Consider the following 21,444-nt stretch of genomic DNA (forward strand, 5'->3'; position numbering starts at 1 on the left):
GTACCACTATTTCTTAGCCAGTACCAGATTATTTTGGTGATACAGTTTGAGATTTGGTCCGGGTAGGCCACCTTCCTACACATTTCTTTTTTCATTGATTCCCTTGACATTCTTGATGTTTGATTATTCCAGATGAATTGTCATTATTTTTTCTAGCTCTATAAAGTATTTCTTTGGTAGTTTGATTGGCACGGCACCTAATAAGTAAATTTAGGTAGAATTATCATCTTTATTATATTGACTCAGCCTACTCATGAACAATGAATATTTCTCTACTTGTTTCAATGTCTTTATTTGTGTAAAAAGTGTTTTTCAATTGTGTTCATCTTTTAAACTGACTGTAGTTATTTTAAATGGAATGTTTCTTTTTACCTCTTGTTGCTGAGTCTTTTTAGTGTCTTGTAATCAAGATTGTTTGTTGTATCCCTTATGCTCATCCCTGACCCTCTTTGGGTTAAGAATCATCCCAGAGATGCAGGCATAACAGGCGGGTTCTCTTGTTTTCCTCTAGGTTTTAATGATGTGACTATTTTCACAGAGATCACGTCTTCATTTGGGGCTTATTTTGGTATACAGCATAGGGCACTCATCTGAACCCTTTGGGATCAAGCTTCTTTGCAGCTTTCCTCTTAGTTCTTGTCAAGTAAGACACCCTTCCCTGTGTCATTTGTTGAGGGGTTATCAAATATTGGGCTGCTCGGTTTGATTGTTCCTGATTCTTCTTGACCTGGTCAAGTACCATTGATCTACTTTTCTGGTGTATTTTTTTTAAACAAGTAGCGGGTAGTTTTGATAATAATACCTTTAGGCCTGAGCTTCCATTCTTCCTTCAATCCTCCTTCAAAAAAGACCCCATTTCCCTTAAGATTCTAGGCCTGTGATTCCTCTCAGACCATTGCTTGAATTCAAGTCTTCATTGGTACCATGATGCCTGCCAAACATCTTTCCACTCCTCTTGGGATTATTTGCCAACCATATAGCACCACTAAAAAATATTAAAGAGCTGGGGGGTCTCTGAAAGTTCTTCACAATTTATCAAGTCTTTGCATTTTTGACTGATCATCTATGATAGCTCGATCCTGAATCCAGGGTCCAAAAGCTCTGCACTGATAGGAAAATAAGTTCCACCTTGATGCACCAAGACATAATTTCAGGAGACAGGGCTCACCAGAAGCACCCTCTTCAGGGTCCCTTTCAATAGCCAGAGTGTGTGTAAAACAACTCAGTTTACAAAGTACAATTCACATGCCCCGGGAGCTTTCCTCTTTGGTGATAGCATCGTGAGATGCATTCCTGGCCTACGGTTTCAGTGAATAGCAGACAGAGCCGAATAGGGCAAAAGACCTCCCCGCTACAGTCGCATCTCATGCCGTTGCCAAGATAGTGCTCGGCTCGCTCACGGTGTCCTGAGCATTTCTAAGCAATCAGATGAAGTCACAATCAGGTACTTTCTCAGGAGGAATCCTGGCTCTTATTTCTGACTTAACATCTTATAGCGAGTGTTATGGAGCAGGATATACTTGCTTATCTCAAGAAAGACTCCTCAAAATCTCTTTTGTGGTCTTACATTAACCTAATTTCTAGGAATCTCAGATTTCGAACTTTAACAACTGCTCATCTCTCGATAAAAGGTTTGTTTCCTGCCTCCCATCTTCTCTGCCTGCACATAGGTGATGGAGTTTGGTGGCAGTCTGAGGCCTTCACTTAGCATCCACAGCAGGAAAATCCCATCTTTTATTATTTTAGAATGAAGGATACTAAACTCAATGGAAATTGCCGTCTTTTCTAGTTTCCTGTGTAGGCCAATTTTCCATCCTTTTGAGGGTTGAAGGAACAGAAAGTGATAGAAGATGTTTGTTTCCCATGTAAAACTCTCCTGTCTCCCAAGGTTGACTCTCTATGTGTACTTCCTTCAGATATAACTCACCTGCTTTACTGCAGAATACAGTGGACAGTGAAGGCAATTTTTAAAAGATTCTTTCAGGGAGTGTTTCTGCCGGTGCTTCTACAGAGAAAGAGAGACAAAGAAGTGAGAGAGCTTGAGAAGGAGCAGACCTTTTTGAGTTTTCTTTCAGATTTTTTTCCTAACTGGTAACAGTTTAATTTTAAATGTTTTCATCCAAACTAGAATTGGTTTTAAACTTTATTTTCATCTTTTACTCAAAAAAAATTCAGGAAAAATGTTTGGTGGTACATCATCATCACACATGGTGCCACTTTCCCCAAAGTACGCCAGACTCTCTCAGTTTGTCCCAAAACAAGAGGACCAGTTCCACTCTTATATTCTTTACCCCTGTGCTTGTCCACACTTGACCATTTGCTCTTACAGAGGGAAAGGGGGAAGCAGCTAGATTTAAGAAGGTTGCACATATGCCTCTACAAACCACTTGTGAAGCAAGATTCAAATATCTGGCCACTGTTAGCATCCTTTTCAGACAACCTATCCCAAAGGGTTGACATTTCAGGAATTAATTAGAGCGGTTTTCAAACCACAGAAATGCAGCTGTGTAAAACTTTGGAAAATGGAGGAAAGTTTGGTCTCTTGGTCACTTTGTGCCAAAGAGGAGTTACTGAGGAATTGGCTGTAAACAGAACCCAACCCTGAGCACCCCTTAAACAGATTTCTCTGCTTTGTATAAAAGGTAGGGGGAGAAATTGGAAGAAACTATTATCCCTGGAAGGCTTTTTAGAGATCATTATCAATATTTCTATCTCAGAGAGACCCAGAAAAAGGGAAAGGGCCTGTCTGTACAAAAATTTGACAGCAGCTCCTTTTGTGGTGGCTAAGAATTGGAAACCAAGGGAATGTTCATCCACTGGGGAATGGCTGATCAAGCTGTGGTATCCGATGCTTATGGAATATCATCATTGTCGTCGTCATCATTGTTGTTATTATTATTATTATTTGCGGGGCAATGAGGGTGAAGTGACTTGCCCAGGGCCACACAGCTAGTAAGTGTCAAGTGTCTGAGGCTGGCTTTGAACTCAGGTCCTCCTGAATCCAGGGCTGGTGCTCTATCCACTGCGCCACCTAGCTGCCCCCAATGGAATATGATTGTGCTCTAAGAAATGACAAGCAGGATGACTTCAGAAAGGCCTGGAAAGACGTGTATGAACATGTATGAGCAGAACCAAGAGAAGATTGTACACACAGACAGCAATATGGTTCAGTGAAGAACTGTGAATGACTTGACTTTTCTCAATGACACAATGGTCCAAGCCAATCCCAAGGGACTCATGATGGAACCTCCCAGGAAAGAACTGATATTGACGGAGCAGAGCCTGAAGCAGGCTCTTTTTCACTTTCTTTCATTTTTTCCCCTTTTAATTGAGTTTTCTTGTACAAAATGACCAATCTGGTCATGTTTTACATAATCATACATGTAGAACCCATATCTGATTGCTTCCTCTGGGAGGGGCTAGGGGAGGGTAGGAAGGAGGTATTAAAAATGGAACCCCAAACTATGAATAAAAATGTTTGCTACATTTTTAAAAAGAAAAGAAAAGGAAAAGCGGTTTCCAAAGACCAGCCCAAAGGACAGAAGGTCCTAAATGTCTTCTTGATCATCAGCAGTCAGAGCAGAGGAGGGAGAGTGTTCCGGCCTGGGGCCGGCCAGAGAGAGTATCCAGATCCGAGAGATGGAGGATCCTGTTTGTGGGCAGCCAGGAGGCCAATGTCACCCGGTAGGAGAGTATGTGGTGGGGAGTGAGGCTTAGGCAGCCTGGAAGAGGAGGAAGGGGCAGGTTATGAAGGCCTGAAGACCTATTGAAGGGTTTGTACTGGATCCTGGAGATGGTAGAGAGCCACTGGAGTTTGCTGAGTGGGTGGGTGGGGCGGTGAGTAGGGAGTGGGGAGAGACTGGAGGTGGGCAGAGCCCAGGCCCTAGCCCTGAGGTGATGAGGGTCTGCACCTGTTAACAGGGATAATAGTGGTTTTTTGTTTGTTTGCTTGTGTTTTTTTGTTTTGTTTTGCTTTGTTTTGTTTGTTTGCAGGGCAATAAGGGTTAAGTAACTTGCCCAGGGTCACACAGCTAGTAAGTGTCAAGTGTCTGAGGCTGGCTTTGAACTCAGGTCCTCCTGAATCCAGGGCCAGTGCTCTATCCACTGTGCCACCAGTTGCTCGGTAATAGTGATTTTTTAACCCATTGGCCATATAGGTGACCTAATAGAATTCATTTTTCTGAGCCGTATTGGAGGCTTCCTATTTTGATCTAATTAGCCATATATAGAGATATTTATTTTGAGCTGCTCTCTATTCCATCTTGATTAGTTCTACATTTTAAATCAGACAATCAAAAACAAAATCAAGTAGCAATTATTTTTACAGAATATCCATAAGACATCGAGCATAAATGCAGATGGGACTAAGTTGGATGGATGGAGTTTCAGCCAGTGAATTGAACATCACGGATCCTTTGGCAAATACTTATTTAGTGCTTATGTTTACTGATGTTGATATTTCTTACTCTTCCTGGGGTTTTGTTCTTAAATATTGTAAAAAATGCTTCCATCTTGAGAAGCACCTTTTACTTAACAATGTAACTTTCTCTACTAAATTATTCAAAGGGGGTCTGTGTTCTCATTGATTAGAAGTTCCCGGGGGCAGCTAGATGGTGCAGTGGTTAAAACGCTGGCCCTGGATTCAGGAGTACCTGAGTTCAAATCTGGCCTCAGACACTTGACACTTACTAGCTGTGTGACCCTGGGCAAGTCACTTCACCCCCATTGCCCCGCAAAAAAAAAAAAAAAAAAAAAAGAAGTTCCCTCCAGTGATAAAGGTTGTGACTAATTCCGGGGTCACCGTGTGTAAGACTCGTTTGACACAGGGGATCCACCCATTGTATGGGAGGCCTTCCTTCCAGAGCCCCCCAGATGCTCACTGGTCATCACCAGACCGTAGCACATGACCACTTCATTGGCTCTTCCTATGAGGCACTTCCTGGAGGACGTCTTGTATTCCTGTTCTTTGGTTCCTGGCGCAGTCTGCTCATACCTACCTCATGCCTCTCTGTTACCCGCTTTGTGATGTTTATCCCAAATTCTTTGGAGATTGTTGTTTTCTAAGCTTCACTGGGCCTGGAGTCAGGAAGACATGAATTCAAATCCAGCCATAGACACTTACTAGCTGTGTGACCCTGGGCAAGGCACTTCACTCTGTTTGCTCATCTGTCAGATGAGCTGGAGAAGGAAGTAGCAAGCCACTGCAGTACCTTTGCCAAGAACACCACCAAGAATCGGACATGACTGAAACAGATGAACCATAACAATCGATCATTTTTGTCTCTGTGGGTGCAGAGGCATTCTCTCTATGCTCTCATGATGGTGTGGGCTGAGGAGCGGAAGAGCAGGATCAAGGGGACAAGATGCTCTCCTCAACGGCCTGGCCAGTCCACAACTCCACCAACAGCGGCCCCTGCCCTCTGCCCCCTCTCACCTTCCCACATCTGTGCCACCAGTTACAGTGACCCCTGGGACACTGGAGGCACCTCCTTCTGCTCTGTCCTCACCTGGCGGATGTTCACCTCCCGTGAGCTCCCAGGGCCCTCAGGCTTCCTCGGGAGTCGTGCCCGTCCTTCACCCTCATCACGTGTTTTTACTGAAGTCCAGTCAGGAGGGCCGCCATCACATCCATCTTTCCTGCCCTGGCGAGTCAGGCCCTGCTCCTGCTGATCCCGCCGTGGCTTGGAGCCTCGGCTGTGTCTGCACCATGTGCGGGCTCCCACTTCAAAATGCGTGTGCTTCAGTCACACCTGCCGTTGTTTGATGAAGAAAAATGACTAATGTCATCGAGGTGGGAGAAAAGGAGTTTATTTTTATTCTTACTGAGGCTCCACTCAGTTCTCTTTGTTCGAGACAGCTTTCATACATGTGCATGGTGTTGCCCATCACGTATTGATCCTACTGAACCAGAGTCACAAGGTGATGCCGATGAATCGGCGGCCTGAAAGCGGGACTTTGGGGTAGTCATTGTTTGCTCCTCCAGAACTGTAGCTTCTAGAGAGAAGGGATGGCTCAGTGCTCCTCTTTATGCCTCTGGTGCTTGGCGCACAGTCAGGACTTACCAAACACTTCATTCATTTGTTCGTTCGTTCGTTCGTTCATTCTTACTCATTCACATTTGCCAGGTTTTTTTTCAACCCAGACTTGTATAAATGGAAGTTGCTTTTTGTTTGTTAAATATGTAGAGTGGAAATTCTAATAACCTCCTTCTGATTCAACAGTGGAGAGTGAAAAAACATTATTTTCTAACTAATTCTAGCAGTACCTTTAGAACATTTGCTTGATCATTTTTTCTTTCTATAAAATCCATTTTAATAGCATTTTTACGTTCTATATGCTTTATGAAAAGGCCTTATTGAAAACCTTGGACAGTTTCCATCAGCTTCCCCATAGACTCATTTAATTTCAAAATCCTTAGTTTCATCCTTACCTTAATTACAATACTTGGAACCGTGCTCTGCTAACTGGTTTTTGAAGTTTCATGTAATGATGTGCATCTCGCCCCATCCACAGTGAGAGACTAAGTACTTCTCACAGTGGGAAGTTCACTGTTGCTAAGCTACCTGCCTTTTAATTCAAAATATCAGGCATTTCAATCATTGGCGGCCCTTCCGCTCTTCAGTGTTTGTCTGTGATGTGGTTGGCTTTTTGTCACGTGTGTAGCCTAGCTGTTATTAGGGGGTAGGGGCTTGTCCTATGGAACAAACACCTTCCCTGTGCCAAATCAGCCATTTTGGGGGGAGGCTCGGGCCATGCGCCTCAAGGGTAACTGTCGTTGCCAGTGTCACAGTCAGACAGCTCTGTTACTTCATTGTCAGTAAAAGAATCGAAGACAGACTGGAGAACGTCAGCGGTGGTTGTTTGAAGACCATCGTCCTGCTCTCTCTCTGGCCACTGGACCCCGATGGCTCTGGAGGAGAGAGGGAGGCTGATGACCCTGCCCAGCCCTGCCTCTCTTCAATTCAATTCGGCGCAAGTCAGGACATCCCCTCCCGATGTCATGGTCCCCGTCGGGAACGAAGGACAAACAACAACAGTAATGCTCAAGGAGGGGATGCCCTGACCTAGAGAGGAGGGAGCCCTCTGGGGCCACCGTGTCTCAAGGGGAAGATACATTTCTGATAACGTCGTATGGCGTGGGCAGCGTCGAGTCATCCCCAGTTCTCATCAGCGTGGGCCAGAGCCAGGGCCTTCCAGCCTCTTTGCGGCTTTCATGAAGGATGTCTGCCGCCTGCTCCTCAGCGTCCAGGGATGACATCGCCCCAGCCACAAGCCTGTATGAAGTGCCTGCTGGGTGCTGGGTGCTAAGGAGATGAGAAAAGGCAGGGGCTCAGAGTGCCACCTGCCGGGCACAAACCAGATGTGTGTGGGATCCAGCAGAGAGGCTCTCTGCATGAAGGCTGAGGTTCATGTGGATGAGTGAAAGGACTCCTGGGAGCAGCATCAGCGGGACAGGCACTTTGTCCCAGGGGAGGGGCTGCCTCTGTCTAAAGGGGACTAGATGGAAGGTCAACGATGAGGACAATGATAGTAATAGCTGTGAGAGCCGGCATTCACAGAGCCCTTCAGATTCTCCACGTCTCACAACAACCCTGTGAGGGAGCTACTAGTGTTATCCCCATTTTATAGATCAGGAAACTCAGACTCTTCAGGGTTACATGGCCGGGAAGGATCTGAGGCAAGATTTGAACCCAGGTCTTCCTCACTGCAAGTCCAACAGTCTGTTGTACTATTTAGCTGCCTTTCAAGTTCGGTCAATAGACACCTGAAATACCCACAAATTGCAGACTCTGTCTCCTAACGATGGTCACTTTAACTACACAAGGGAGTTCATTAATTATGCAGTCATGTGTACAGTGAGGTGGTTATGGAATCGAATCCGAGGAATGAGATCTTTTGAGAAAAGTTGGCTCATGGCTGAATTGGAGGGTGTTTTATTCCAGAGTCTGGTGAATGATCTGCCTGAAAGGCCAAGTCTGGGGATGCCGCCTTGTACTTGTGGTGGGTGAGGGGAAGAGGAGATACTCACCTGCAAGCCTGCCCAGGCCTGCCTGACCTTGGAGTCCTGGGAGCTGTCATGTGGTCTAAGATACCGCAGCACAGAGATGCACCCACATTGACCTCCCATACCCCCCTCCCTCCCCCCAGACATACATTGTCCTTCCCCATTAGAGAACAAACTTCTTGAAAGCAGGGCCCAGCGATTTCTCACCTTTGAATCGTATTCCCCGCAGCCCTTAGCCGAGTGTGCCCAGTGCTCTGCGATGCCTTGTCGCCATGTAATTCACCCTCTCTGCCTCCCTCTGTCCCTCTTTGCCTCTCCTTCCTTCGCTCTCCTCTCTCCCCTTCCCTCTCTCCTCTCCTCTCCTCTCCTCTCTCTCTCTCTCTCCTCTCCTCTCCCCTCCTTCCTCTCTCTCTCTCTCTCCTCTCCTCTCCTTCCTCTCTCTCTCTCTCTCTCCTCTCCTCTCCTTCCTCTCTCTCTCTCTCTCCTCTCCTCCCTCTCTCTCTCTCCTCTCCTCTCCTTCCTCTCTCTCTCTCTCTCCTCTCCTTCCTCTCTCTCTCTCTCTCCTCTCCTCTCCTTCCTCTCTCTCTCTCTCTCTCTCCTCTCCTCTCCTTCCTCTCTCTCTCCTCTCCTCTCCTTCCTCTCTCTCTCTCTCTCTCTCTCTCTCTCTCTCTCTCCTCTCCTCTCCTTCCTCTCTCTCTCCTCTCCTCTCCTTCCCCTCTCTCTCTCTCTCTCTCTCTCTCTCTCTCTCTCTCTCTCTCTCTCTCTCTCTCTCTCTCTCCTCTCCCCTCCTTCCTCTCTCTCTCTCTCTCCTCTCCTCTCCTTCCTCTCTCTCTCTCTCTCCTCTCCCCTCCTTCCTCTCTCTCTCTGTCGCCTCTCCTCTCCTCCTCTCTCTCTCTCTCTCCTCTCCTTCCTCTCTCTCTCCTCTCCTCTCCTCCCTCTCTCTCTCTCCTCTCCTCTCCTTCCTCTCTCTCTCTCTCTCTCTCTCTCTCTCTCTCTCTCTCTCTCTCCTCTCCTCTCCTTCCTCTCTCTCTCTCTCTCCTCTCCTCCCTCTCTCTCTCTCCTCTCCTCTCCTCCCTCTCTCTCTCTCCTCTCCTCTCCCCTCCTTCCTCTCTCTCTCTCCTCTCCTCTCCCCTCCTTCCTCTCTCTCTCTCTCTCTCCTCTCCTCTCCTTCCTCTCTCTCTCTCCTCTCCTCTCCTTCCTCTCTCTCTCTCTCCTCTCCTCTCCTCTCCTTCCTCTCTCTCTCTCTCCTCTCCTCTCCTTCCTCTCTCTCTCTCTCTCTCTCTCTCTCTCTCTCTCTCTCTCTCTCTCCTCTCCTCTCCTTCCTCTCTCTCTCTCTCTCCTCTCCTCTCCTTCCTCTCTCTCTCTCTCTCTCCTCTCCTCTCCCCTCCTTCCTCTCTCTCTCTCCTCTCCTCTCCTTCCTCTCTCTCTCTCTCTCCTCTCCTCTCCTTCCTCTCTCTCTCTCTCATATCTTCCTCCCTCCATTAACAAGAGAAGAAATAACAAGGAAGGCACACTGTCAGAACTGAATTAATTTTTAAATGCTCTACCTGATTTTGGAAGCTTAATAGTGAGCAGGTAGGTTTGGAAGTTGGGGGCTAGTGTCATTCTCCCCTGCCCACCCCTCCTGCGCACACACGCGCACACACACGCACACACACACCAGGAGAGGTAGGCCCAGCCCTTGTTATTGCCACACGTAGTAGATTCAGGAGCCTGAGCTTTGATTTTTGTGCTCTTATTTGTGTGTGTTCTTTTTAACTTGTGGAAGGAGATAAAGAGAATGAATGAACGCATGAAACCAGATACAAACAGAAAAATTCATGGAGTCCTGGCTCCCAGAAGAACTCAAATCCTAGTTGTGGGCAGTAACTCATCCAAGCAGGTTCTGCCCCAAGGCAGGCAGAAGACCTCCAGATTCTGGGAGGCTACGGTGGTCCTCATCCTGGGCGCTCGCTTCTTAGATTGCTTAACAAAGTCTGTCTGACCAGTTTCTTATCAGTCAGTTAGCAAGCATTTATTAAGCACCCACAGTGCTTTGGGCCCTGTGCTCGGGCCTCACACAAAGGAGCTAACATCCTAGTGAGGAAACCCAGAGCACACAGGTGAGCCTGTGTGGGATAAATCGAAACAGAATCGAGCCAGAGGGTTCGGGAGGAGGGCACACACCTGTGGCTTGGCAGAAAGGAATTCTTCATTTTCAGTTTCCAAAATGACCGAGTTACTGTCATCAGGGTAGGGGAAGAGAGAACAAAATGATTTCACATTTCTTTTCTTTCTTTTTTGACATACGCAGATCAGACCTGTAGCTCAGCTACTCTCCGTAACTGTTCTCAAAGCTTCAGAGTGAAGTTTTGGTGCCCTTGGAACTTTAAAAAAAGTTATGCATTTTAAAAATTCTAAGGCTCTCCCCTTCCATGCAGGGGACTTCCCAATCTATTTATCTAATCCTGCCCATCTGCCTGGACTTCATTCCCACAGCTCTAGCTGAGTGTCCCTCTGGCACCTCAAATTCATTGTGCCCCAAAGAGAATCTTTCCCCTCAATTTGCACTTTCCCTAAACTTCAGCACTGCTTTTGAGGGGCCACCATCTTCCCAGCTACTCAAACCAGATGGCTTGGAGCCTCTCCCATCCCCATGGCCCACAAAATGTCTAAGTTGGGAGGGGGGCTTACTCGAACAAGAGTCCTTCCCTCCCGTCGCTGGCAACAACCCGTCTTTAAAGCCTTCCTTCCTATCACTTCAACTCCATGCGGTCGCCCAAGCCCAGGATGGCACCTGTGCTTCTGCATGTCACATCTCGTTTCCATCCTTCAGAACCCTTATCCCTTCTTCCATGTCTTCTTCCCTGATCCGCTGCTTGCCAGTGTTCTCTCTGGCACCTGGTCCTGAAGGAAGCCCCAACCTTCCCAAGAGAATGCCTGCTCCGTGGATGTCACGTGTACATGCTGCCCCTGCCCCGTGGAATTCATGCCCTTTGTGGCCACGACACTGCGCCAGCACAGAGGACGCACTCAGCACATGCTTGTCTAGTTTGGATGTTATTTGGAGAGATGCTGATTCTCCCTTGGAGCTTAGCTAGGCCAGCATCTCCAGCCTTGAACCAAGAAGTCAGTTGTAAACCTGCATCGTGGTGGTGTTCAAGTGTGCCCAGTTTAACATTCAATATTACTTGCTCTTTCTCTCTTTACAATCTTTTATCTTCAGAATGATTCACTGAGCATGTATTTTCATTGTTATTAGCTATTTTTTCTTTTGCTGGCTTGGTATTAAATTCTTTTTAATAACACACCCAGTGGTCCTCCAGTGCTGGTCAGCTTTGAACAGATTATTATTGTGTCCATGGATTCGGAAGTCAAGATGGTGTTATCCATACTGTGATCCAGCTTGGCATGAAATTTCATGGGAAATGCATTAGCTGGAAACCCATGTCCCCACTGCTTATTCCAGGGTCAAATTATTCACCAGCTCCTTTAAATTCTGTAATGGAATAGAATTCCATAGAAAACCAGAGGCTTTTAAAGCTCAGTGGCTCAATTGAAGTCCTACATTGCTTTACCATTTTGTCCCAGATCCAAGAAAAAGGGCTTGATAACTCAAGAAGATCAATGAAATGAGCACGTCTGAAAGAGTAGGTGATTCAGAAGTTAAGCCTGGATGCTCCTTGGCAAAGGAATTCAGTGGGAGGCTGGATTCCAGGTAGGCTAATGAGGCCACAGATTACCTGGGCCAGCAAGCAAGGCATTCAGCTTCCTTAGGCCTCCTCTGGACCCCTGATCTCTGAGGGCCATCTTTAGACATCAGGGCTTTTTGCAGATTAATAGTGTCCCGGAATGACACGGCTGGCAGATGCAATTGCAGAGCTGTGGTTGGGGGCTAGCTAGTGGAAGTACCTTGGGATGTGGAAGCTCATCTTTTCAGTTTTCAAAAAAGGAAAGTGAGAGAGTTGACAGAGTCTGGGCCAGTGAGTCTGACATCATGATTCACTTAAATTCTAGGATGGATCTTAAAAGAGTTGGGGCAAGGGCAGCTAGGTGGTGCAGTGGATAGAGCACTGGCCCTGGAGTCAGGAGGACCTGATTTCAAATCTGGCCTTAGACACTTGACACTTACTTAGCTGTGTGACCTTGGGCAAGTCACTTAACCCCAATTGCCTCACCAAAAAAAAAAAAAAGATGGGAAGTGAACCTCTGGAAAGGGGAGTAATGACGACAACATAGTTGTCATAGACACATCATGCCCTCCTAGCCTCATTTCTCTCCTCTCCCCTCTCCTTCCCCTTCCGTCCCCTGTCCCTTTCTTCACAGTCCCAGGCACATAGTGGGTGCTTCATAAATGTCTGCTGACTATTTTGACAGGGTTAATAAACTGCTGGATCACGGTGGGTGTGTGTGTGTTGTAAATAAAGCTCACTCAGATTCTAACAGTGTTTGATAAAGCATCTCATGCTATTGTTGTGGAAGAGATGGAGAATTAGTGAAAATACAGGTATGGGCTTGGTGCTGGTTAAATGGCCGAGCTCAAAGTCGTCAGTGGTGTGGTTTGATGGGCTATTGGACTTCTTCCTCAATGATTTAGATTATGGCCCCAGAGAGCTAATGTTGGACGACACGGTCAAGATCCCAAAAGATCTTGGCAGGAGAAAGCATTGGGCTTCATCTAATGAGATGGAATTTCATAGGGATCGATACAAAGTCTCCACTTGGGCTCCAAAGTCAGCTTCACAAATACAAGATGGTGGCGGCGTGTCCAACAGCAGGGGCAAAAGATAACTGTGAGCGGACAGACTGCAAGCTCACTCTGGGCCATTCACGCAATGTGACACTCAATCCAAAAAGCAAAAGGCCCCTTGGGCTGCATTCAGAGGGGTGCAGCAGACCAGGGGGCATGCTTAGCTTGGAGCTCCACCATTGAGGAAATCAACATTCAAGGGTGGGAACCTCATGGACTTAACCAGATGGACGCTGGCTGTGTGTGATGGTTGTGACAAATGAGGATCCGGGGCAGTTAGCCTGGTGGAGAGCAGACTTGGGGGAGGACCAGCTCTGGGGGCGGTGAGTGGCTCCCCCTTTCTGATGTCTTCGGGCAGAGGCTGGATGGCTCCCTGTGAGACAGGTGACAGGAGGCTTCCTTTTGGGGGTGGGCTAGAGTCCACAGCGATCAAGAGCCCTTCTGACAGAGTCAGTGAGTGTGAAGCAGATCGCTGTGAAACCACTGGAGGAGTCCTCATCTTCAATTCGGTACAGTACTTGTAGATCTTGGAGGAATTGTTCTACCCGGCTTCTGGAGAGGTCTTTTAAGTAAAATGGCAGGTTCACATATCCTGGCTATTTTCCTTTATGAGTAAGAGTACAAGCATGTAAACCAGGGCTTCTTACACTTTTTCCTCTTGGGCCCCCAGGTATAGAGGTATAGAAAATAGGTATGCAAAGGAAAGAAATGGCCAACCACTCCACTATCTTTGCCTGGAAAACCTTAAATGAGGTCACAGAGCATTGGCTAAGACCAAAAAGTAACTCAGCAACAACAGGGGGCTTGGTGCAATCAGCATAATGTTACCTGCCAACCGGCCCGTTCCTCCTGAACTCGAACCCTGGACTGCATCTCCTCTATCTCTTCATCCAGCTTGTTGGCTTTTGGTCTCCTGGTTGTGGCAGATGCTTCACATCGTGAAATGAGAAGAATCAGTGTCATTGTCATTTCTGCTGACTTTTCCCTCTCTTGATTATCACTTAAACCATTCCGGGCTGAATCATTTCATTTGTAAGTCACATTGTATTCTCTGTCTCTCTCAAATCATTCTGATCTAAGTTCTGACAAATTAGTGCTATAACTACACAGTGAGTTTTTTGTTTTTGTTTTTGGGTTTTTTTGCGGGGCAATGAGGGTAAAATGACTTGCCCAGGGTCATATAGCTAGTAAGTATCAAGTGCCTGAGGCTGAATTTGAACTTGGATCCTCCTGAATCCAGGACCGGTGCTCTATCCATTGCACCACTTCGCTGCCCCCATAGTGTGTTTAAAAAAACATCGTGGCTACTGTATTTTATAAATTAATTGCCATTTGTATATTAATGACTATTGCACCTGTTTTGGCAGTAAGCATTTATTACTAATTCATATCCGTACCAGTAAAGAACTGACTGTGTGGCAGTTAGCCCAAGCGGGAGAAAAGCCCCAGAAGACCCAGGCTGTCTCAGAGAAACAGCACGTGGGCTCGAGGAGAGTTTAGAGGCCCTACAGAACCTACCCGATCCTAAGAGGAAGAGCACACACCAAGCAGCAGCAGCCCCAGCCAGAGGAAGCCTCTGTGGCCAAGGGTTTGATCCTCTGTAGACAGAGGCGGGCCATTATCCATCGGTCGAAGCTCATTGGTTAGCGTCATTCAGTTCCATTGGTTGATGTGAGTTGAGGGTGGGCCAATTAAAATGAACTCTGCTGATGACAGAAGGGGAGAGAGACCCTCCCTGCAGGGCAAAGGCCAGTCTCTGGGTGTGGTTTAATCCATCAGTTCCCTGAGCCCGACAAAAGAATCATCCCCATTATTTTTTTGTTCCCTTGGGCTTGTCCCAGTCAAGAATTGGACTTTCTTGGGAGGTGGGGGGGGGGGGCGTGTGTGTGTAGGATTGAAACTGATCTATGGGCCCCCCCCCCCAAGAAATTCATTACTAATAGTTATTTTCTCACAATAGCTTATTCAGAGATGAGGCCCACATCAGCAACAAGTCTTTTCTTGCTGCTACAATCCCTTCTGCTTTGGGATCATTGTCTTCTTTAGGCCTCACCGTGCCCACCACCAACTTCTTACTGAAGTAAGTGTTGCTGGGATAAAAGGGGGGGCCTCTGTGTAATCTGCAAGGCTTTGGCCCTTCTCTGCCCTTCTTCTCCAAGGCACTTTCTTCTCCAAGGACTTTCCCGTATTGCTCCTTGGCCATCTCTGTTTCCGCCACATATCAGAGCCTATGTCTATTGAGTGGAATCAAGGCCTTCACAGGACGGTCACTTCCTCTTAGAGCCTCAGAAACAAAGATTAGGAACAAACAGCATTTATGTTCACGATGGTCTGTTTAGCATCGTTTGTACTGCAACACGATGATGACCAAATATCCCACCAGTGCTGGTTCTCGTTGCCTCTGGATGTGTGTGTAGAACCTGCTCTGGTAATTCCTTTCCTTGTCCCTTCAGGAGCACCAGGGCCTGGGCTTTCCATTGGACCCCAAACTCCTTTATTTCTTTTGTTTCCCTACATGAGAGTAAGGATATCAGGATTCAGCGCCCTGTGCAGGATCTTCTAGACGTTGGAAAAGGGCTTCACATCTCAAGTTCCAGTAGTCAAGCACATGGATATATTAGCATGGATATTTGCTGTGAATGGTATCACTCAAGTGAATCTACTAACATTCAATAAGTAGTGTATGCTTTATACTAAAGTTTTTTTTGATCAGTGACTTTAATGAACCAAAATACATTTAAATTAAAAATTTGCTTCAAACAGGAAAATCAATTCAGTGACCAGTTTTATATCACTTTAGTATTTTCACCTCTATTTGTCAGTAAGAAATTATTTATTGAGAGCCTGCTATGTCCTCATCATTGTTCTAGTTATTACGTGTTAGAAAATGCGTCCTATCTTTGGAGAGGTCTGAGAAATTGTTAGCATTTATTTCCCTTCCTACCGCCTCCCATTGGAAAAAGAAAAAGAAAACCCCTCTAACAAATACGCGCCGGCAATCGAATCAGATTCCTGCCTTGGATCATGTCCCAAATGATTTGTCTCAGGCTGTGAATTCGAAGGCGGGTAGCTCGGTTGGCCATCGCTTTGTCTTAAGTCTCTCAAAGCGCTTCGTGTTTACAGTGTTGTTCTTGTAGAAATTACAGTTTCATTGATTATCTGAGCAGGTTTCTTTGTGACCTTCCTGGGATGTTTTTAAGGAGCACATCGGACTCTATCTCCTTCTCAGACTTCCTTTGCTTAGTTATTCTGGGACTGGGAGGAACCCACCCCCTTAGTTTCCAGTTCTTTGTCACTACAAAGAATGCTCTGGCCTTTGACCCTATGGGTCCCTTTCCTGATTCTTTGGTGCAGTCACTGGGTCTAAAGGTATGCCCTGCTTAGGACTTTTGGGGCATGGATTTACGGAATGTCTGGGTCAGTTCACAGCGCCGCCAACGGCCTAGTGTATGATACTGTTGTGATCCACGTATCCATAGAGTGCGGTCTTGTGGTCCTTCTAAAAGAGTGGGACTGAAAGGAGAGAGAGATTCTGGGGTGTCCCGGCAGCCCACCTCAGTGTTAAGAATTCCTTATAATCCAGATTTCTTCCTTTTACCCAGTTAGTCACAGTGTCAGCTTCTTTATTTTTGTTCTTTCTCCTTTGGTCTGGTGAATTCTCTCTAATCACTGTGCCCCATGGGAGCCAGTCATCCATTCACATGCCTACAGGCCTTGGCCACCCGACCATCCCACCCCACCTGGATCATCAGCTGCTTGAGGTCAGGAAGGTCATCATATCCTCCCTGTAGTTTGCATGAGGCCTTGAACAAATGCTTATTTACCCACTGATTTGGAGTTGGAAGTGAGACTGTAAAATCCTCTCATTTAACCTCCCCCTCATTTTGTAGACGAGGAAAAGGATAGCACTCTATAAAGCTGCCTGAGTGAAGCAATGGTGGAACAATGGGAAGAAAACATGGGTAACGGGACAGACAGCAGGCAGTCCTTGGGTGTGAGGACAGGTTTCACACCCTTCAAGCCTCCATTGACTCTTTTTTTGTTGTTTTTGTTTTTTTGTTTTTTTTGGTGAGGCAATTGGGGTTAAGTGACTTGCCCAGGGTCACACAGTTAGTAAGTGTTAAGTGTCTGAGACCGGATTTGAACTCAGGTCCTCCTGACTCCAGGGCCAGTGCTCTATCCACTGTGCCACCTAGCTGCCCCCTCCGTTGACTCTTGATTGGCAGTGTGACCCTGGGCAGGTCCCTTAACCTCTTAGTGCCTCAGGCAGCTCCCTCACACTGTAAGGGCTTAGAGAGAAGGTTCTCACCTCCCTTGGTGGAGGGAGTTCCCTTGCCTGGGTGTTCCCCAGGCCAGTAAAATCATAGCTTAGTCTTGGTTCTGGTCCCTCTCTCGACCCCTGAGAGCTAAAGTTTGGACTTGATGACATAAGTCTGACCAGGCGGGGTCATGGCAGAAGCAGTCGATGCATTTTTATGTTGAATATTTCCTTTACCATCTTCTCTGTTACAGACGCTCGTGTGTTAAGGAAATCTTTTCTTTGCCTGTTGAGAGTGTGTGCGTGTGTGTGTGCGTGTGCGTGTGTGCATGTGTGAGAATGTGTACGTGTGCACGCGTGCATGCGTCAGAATGTGTGTGTGCATGTGTGTGTGTGTGTGTGTGTGCGCACATGTGTGAGAATGTTGAAAACCTGGGTCTTGGATGAGTTTGTTGGGTGGAAAAACCGGTGATTCTGAACAGAGGTTCTCTCAGACAGCAGTAGCCTCTCGTTGGTGGGAAGGCGCCGCAGGAACGCTCTGTGATCTGCTAGAGATGTTTGCTGTGCAGATGCTGTGGGAGTGCCTTCCACTCCAGTCACCTCGCTGGCTCGTGGGTGCTAAAGTTCTCTGCCGCCTCGTGGCCTCCTGCTGCACCCCCCACCCCTACCCCGCAGCATCCTGTGGCTCTCCCCTGGTCAGGCAAGAGTCTGTGTCAGGTATCATCCTTACTGTGTTAATCTCAGAGTTCCAGGGGCTCTGGTGTATCCAGAGAGAAAGTCGAGGCAACAGGCACCTACTGTGTGTCAGGCCCTGAGCTAAGTGCAGGGGATACAGAAAGAGGCAAAACCAGTCCTGCCTCCCAGGAGCCCGTATTCTGAGGAGAGAGACAACATGGAAACACCCAGGTGCCTCCAAGATCCGTGAAGCCACGGTCCTAGCAAGGCCATGGGCCATGTGATTCCTCTCTGATCCCTTTTGTGTGGAATTGAAAGAACCACCCAGAAGGCCTTGGAGCTTGATCTAGGTTCTGATTTAGAAGTAAAGTGCATCATATTGCCCCCAGCATTTCTACCCACAAGAATTTGAATCAAATAGAAAATCAGGTAGTTAAAAATTAAATTTGAGACAAGAAGGAGAGGGATAAGATGACTGTTGTGCAGAATGAACCAGGGTGCTGAGAAAAGGTCAGCTCATTGATGGCCGTCCATCTTTCCATCTTTCCATGAAGAAGAATCTTGTTTTTGCTTTCAAGTTAACGAGGTAGAGAGTAGGATTTTCATTTTATTAAGCAGTTTGTTGTGTTCTTCATCCCTGTTAAAACAAAAATAGCCTTTTCACTGTCAAATATTTTAAATTGTGGGTTCCAAATTAGTACTTTGGGCAACACATCTCATGTTGTGGGGCAGTGGAAGGAGGAAGGGGCATCCTGGCAGGAGTTGGATGGGAAAAGAGCTGTAGGGAAAAGAGCCAAAGGTCATCTGACAGATGCCCACAAACTTCTCCATTCCTTTGGGATGAAGTCACTTGTGGCAGAAAACTGAGGCCAGGGTTTGCTTCTACTTTGCCTGCTGTTTGCGGTCTGGCTCTGACAGAAGCAACCCAAGGGTCAGAATCTTGGTGCCTGGTACAGGAGGAGCAGAGCTTGTCACTGGAAAGACCATTTTTGTCATCTCTAGTTGGGGCTGCCCCTCCCACCCCCCATCATCCCCACAGGAAAGATGAAAGGGGGCGGGTGACCCATGGCCTTCCTTGAAGGGCCTGAGTGCTTGGGAGAGTTGCAGCTCGGCCTGTTTGGGCTGATCTGGCTTAATTAAATCCCAGTCTAAGAAGGCAAATAATTCATTTGCTACTGGAAAATAGTATGGCAGAAACTAGGTAGAGAGCAACATCTCACACCATATACTAAAATAAGGTCAAAATGGGTACATGATTTACACATAAAGGATGATACCATAAGCAGATTAAGAGAGCATGGAATCATTTATGTGTTAGATTTATGGGGTAGAGGAAGCATTTAGGACTAAAGAAGACTAAAGAGAGTAAAACAAAATGTAAAATACATCATTTTGATTATATAAAATTAAAATGTTTTTGCACAAACAAAATGAATGTAACCAAGATTACAAGGGAAGCAGAAAACTGGGAAAGAATTTTTGAAACAAATATCTCTGATAAAGGTCTCATTTCTCAAATATATAGAGAAGTGAGTCAAATTTATAAAAATATAAGCCATTTTCCAATTGATGAATGATCAAAGGATATGAACAGGCAGTTTTCAGACAAAGAAATTAAAACCATCTACAATCATATGAAAAAATGCTCTAGATCACTATTGATCAGAGAAATGCAAACTAAAACAACTCTGAGGTATCACCTCACACTGATCAGAGTGGCAAATATAACAAAAATGGAAAATATTGGATGTTGGAGGGGATGTGGGAAAGCTGGGACGCTAATCCACTGTTGGTGGAGTTGTGAACTGATCCAGCCATTCTGGAGAACAATTTGGAAGTATGCCCAAAGGGCTATGGAACTGTGCATACCCTTTGATCCAGCAATACCACTGCTAGGTTTATAGCCCAAAGACACCCCTCAAAAGTGAAAAAGACTTATTTGTACAAAAATATTTCTAGCAGCTCTTTTTGTGGTGGCTAAGAATTGGACATCAAAGGGATGCCCATCCACTGGGATTGGCTAAGGAAGCTGTGGTCTATGATGGGGATGGAATATTATTGTGCTATAAGAAAGGACAGGCAGGATGATTTCAGAAAGGCCTGGAAAGACTTGTGTGAACTGATGTGTAGTGGAGTGAGCAGAACCAGAACATTGTGCACAGAGACAGCAGTATTGTGTGATGAAGACCTGTGACTGACTTAACTGTTCTCAACAATACAATGATCCAAGCCAGTCCCAAAGGACTCATGATGAAGCAGACTATCGACCTCCAAAGAAAGAACTGATATTGATGGAACAGACTGAAGCAGGCTATCTTTCACTTTCTTTCATTTTTTTCTTTTAATCAAGTTTTCTTGTACAAAATGACAAATGTCAATGTTTTACATAATCATACATGTAGAACCCAAATCCGATTGCTTACCCCCTCAGAGAGGGGTAGGGGAGGGGAGGGGAGGGGAGGAGAGATAGAATTTGTAACTCAAAATTATAAATAAAAATGTTTGTTACTTAAAAAAAGAATAAAAAGGAATTGCTGGTAGTTCCTAATGTTTTCATTTAAGTGCTTTTTGTAGACACTAAAAGTAACAATACCTAAATGAGTTTAATGAATTAAACTTGGGGACCAAGGAGGGATGAGAAGGGAAAGCTGTTTCACAATCTGTTATCATTATTCTAGTAGGGAGACTACTTCATTAAGAACTGTTTGGATTATTTTACTGTTTCAGTTCCAGGCCGCAGATGTTCTAGATATAAAATTCATTTCTAAGACTTGGCTGAATATTAGTTCAATGTTGCATGCTGTGCCCATTGTGAACCGTCACCATGTTGTCCTCCTTTGCAGAAACCCAAGCAGAAGGACTGGCATCCACCAGGAGGCTTCATCCTGGGGCTGTGGGCACTCATCCTCATGGTGTTCTTCAAGACTTATGGCATCAAGCACATGAAGTATGTGTTTTAGAGGGATGGCGGACTGCTGAAGAAGGTTACAGTGAGGAAGGCCGTTCTCATGCACCTTAGAGAAAGGGGGAGGAGGGTCTAGGAGGATCTCTGCACTCTGACTTGTGTGTTTCATTGTAAAACAATTCCCTGCTTGAAACACGGACTGCTGTTAAAGAAGTTTTCATTTCCTGTGTTAAAGACGGTGTGAGTAAATCATGTTTTGGTTGATAGTTTACAATGGTAACTTTTCAGTGTGAAATACTTTGGATTTATTAATAAATGTGAAAACTAACCTTCCTCCCTCATCTGGTTCTAACAGATCTTTAGTCAATGGGAGTCACGCTCGATTGTTCGTTAAAGTATGACTGTGTGGGGGGCAGCTAGATGGCGCTGTGGATAAAGCACCAGCCCTGGATTCAGGAGGACCTGAGTTCAAATCCAGCCTCAGACACTTAACACTTACTAGCTGTGTGACCCTGGGCAAGTCACTTAACCCCAACTGCCTCACAAAAAAAAAAAAAAGAAGTGTGACTGTGTGGGCTCTCGGCACATCGGGCATTGCCTGCTTGGTGGAGCGTCCGTGGAGAGCTGGAAAGGCCTGTGGGTCAGTGTAGAGGCTGATTTGTACAAGGTCGCACAGATGGTAAGCCTCAGAGACAGGACCCCCAAGCATGTCCCTGATGGTTGGAGCCAGGGTTCTACCCCCTGGCCATACTGCCTCCTGCTTAGCAGAAAGGAAAAAGGCTGTCTGAGCTACAACCTTCCAGAGGGTCAGGCCCAGGCCTGGGGATTTTCTTGGTGTGGGCTCCCTCCTTTTCCCAGGGCAGGCTGGCCCC

The 21,444-nt window shown here is 46.3% G+C and overlaps 1 protein-coding gene across 5 annotated transcripts in view; it reads left to right on the forward strand.

Moving 5' to 3' along the window:
- PIGK (phosphatidylinositol glycan anchor biosynthesis class K) overlaps positions 1 to 20,913 on the forward strand; it is a 108,841-nt gene extending 87,928 nt beyond the window's left edge. For all 5 annotated transcript variants that reach the window (XM_044004862.1, XM_044004863.1, XM_044004864.1 and 2 more), the window contains one exon: positions 20,511 to 20,913. In XM_044004862.1, coding sequence (XP_043860797.1) covers positions 20,511 to 20,627 — 117 coding nt within the window. In that variant the 3' untranslated portion in view covers positions 20,628 to 20,913. The remainder of the gene's footprint in view (positions 1 to 20,510) is intronic.
- The last annotated feature ends 531 nt before the right edge of the window (positions 20,914 to 21,444 follow it).

Source organism: Dromiciops gliroides, chromosome 4 (assembly GCF_019393635.1).
Source record: "Dromiciops gliroides isolate mDroGli1 chromosome 4, mDroGli1.pri, whole genome shotgun sequence".
NCBI classification, from domain to species: Eukaryota; Metazoa; Chordata; class Mammalia; order Microbiotheria; family Microbiotheriidae; genus Dromiciops; species Dromiciops gliroides.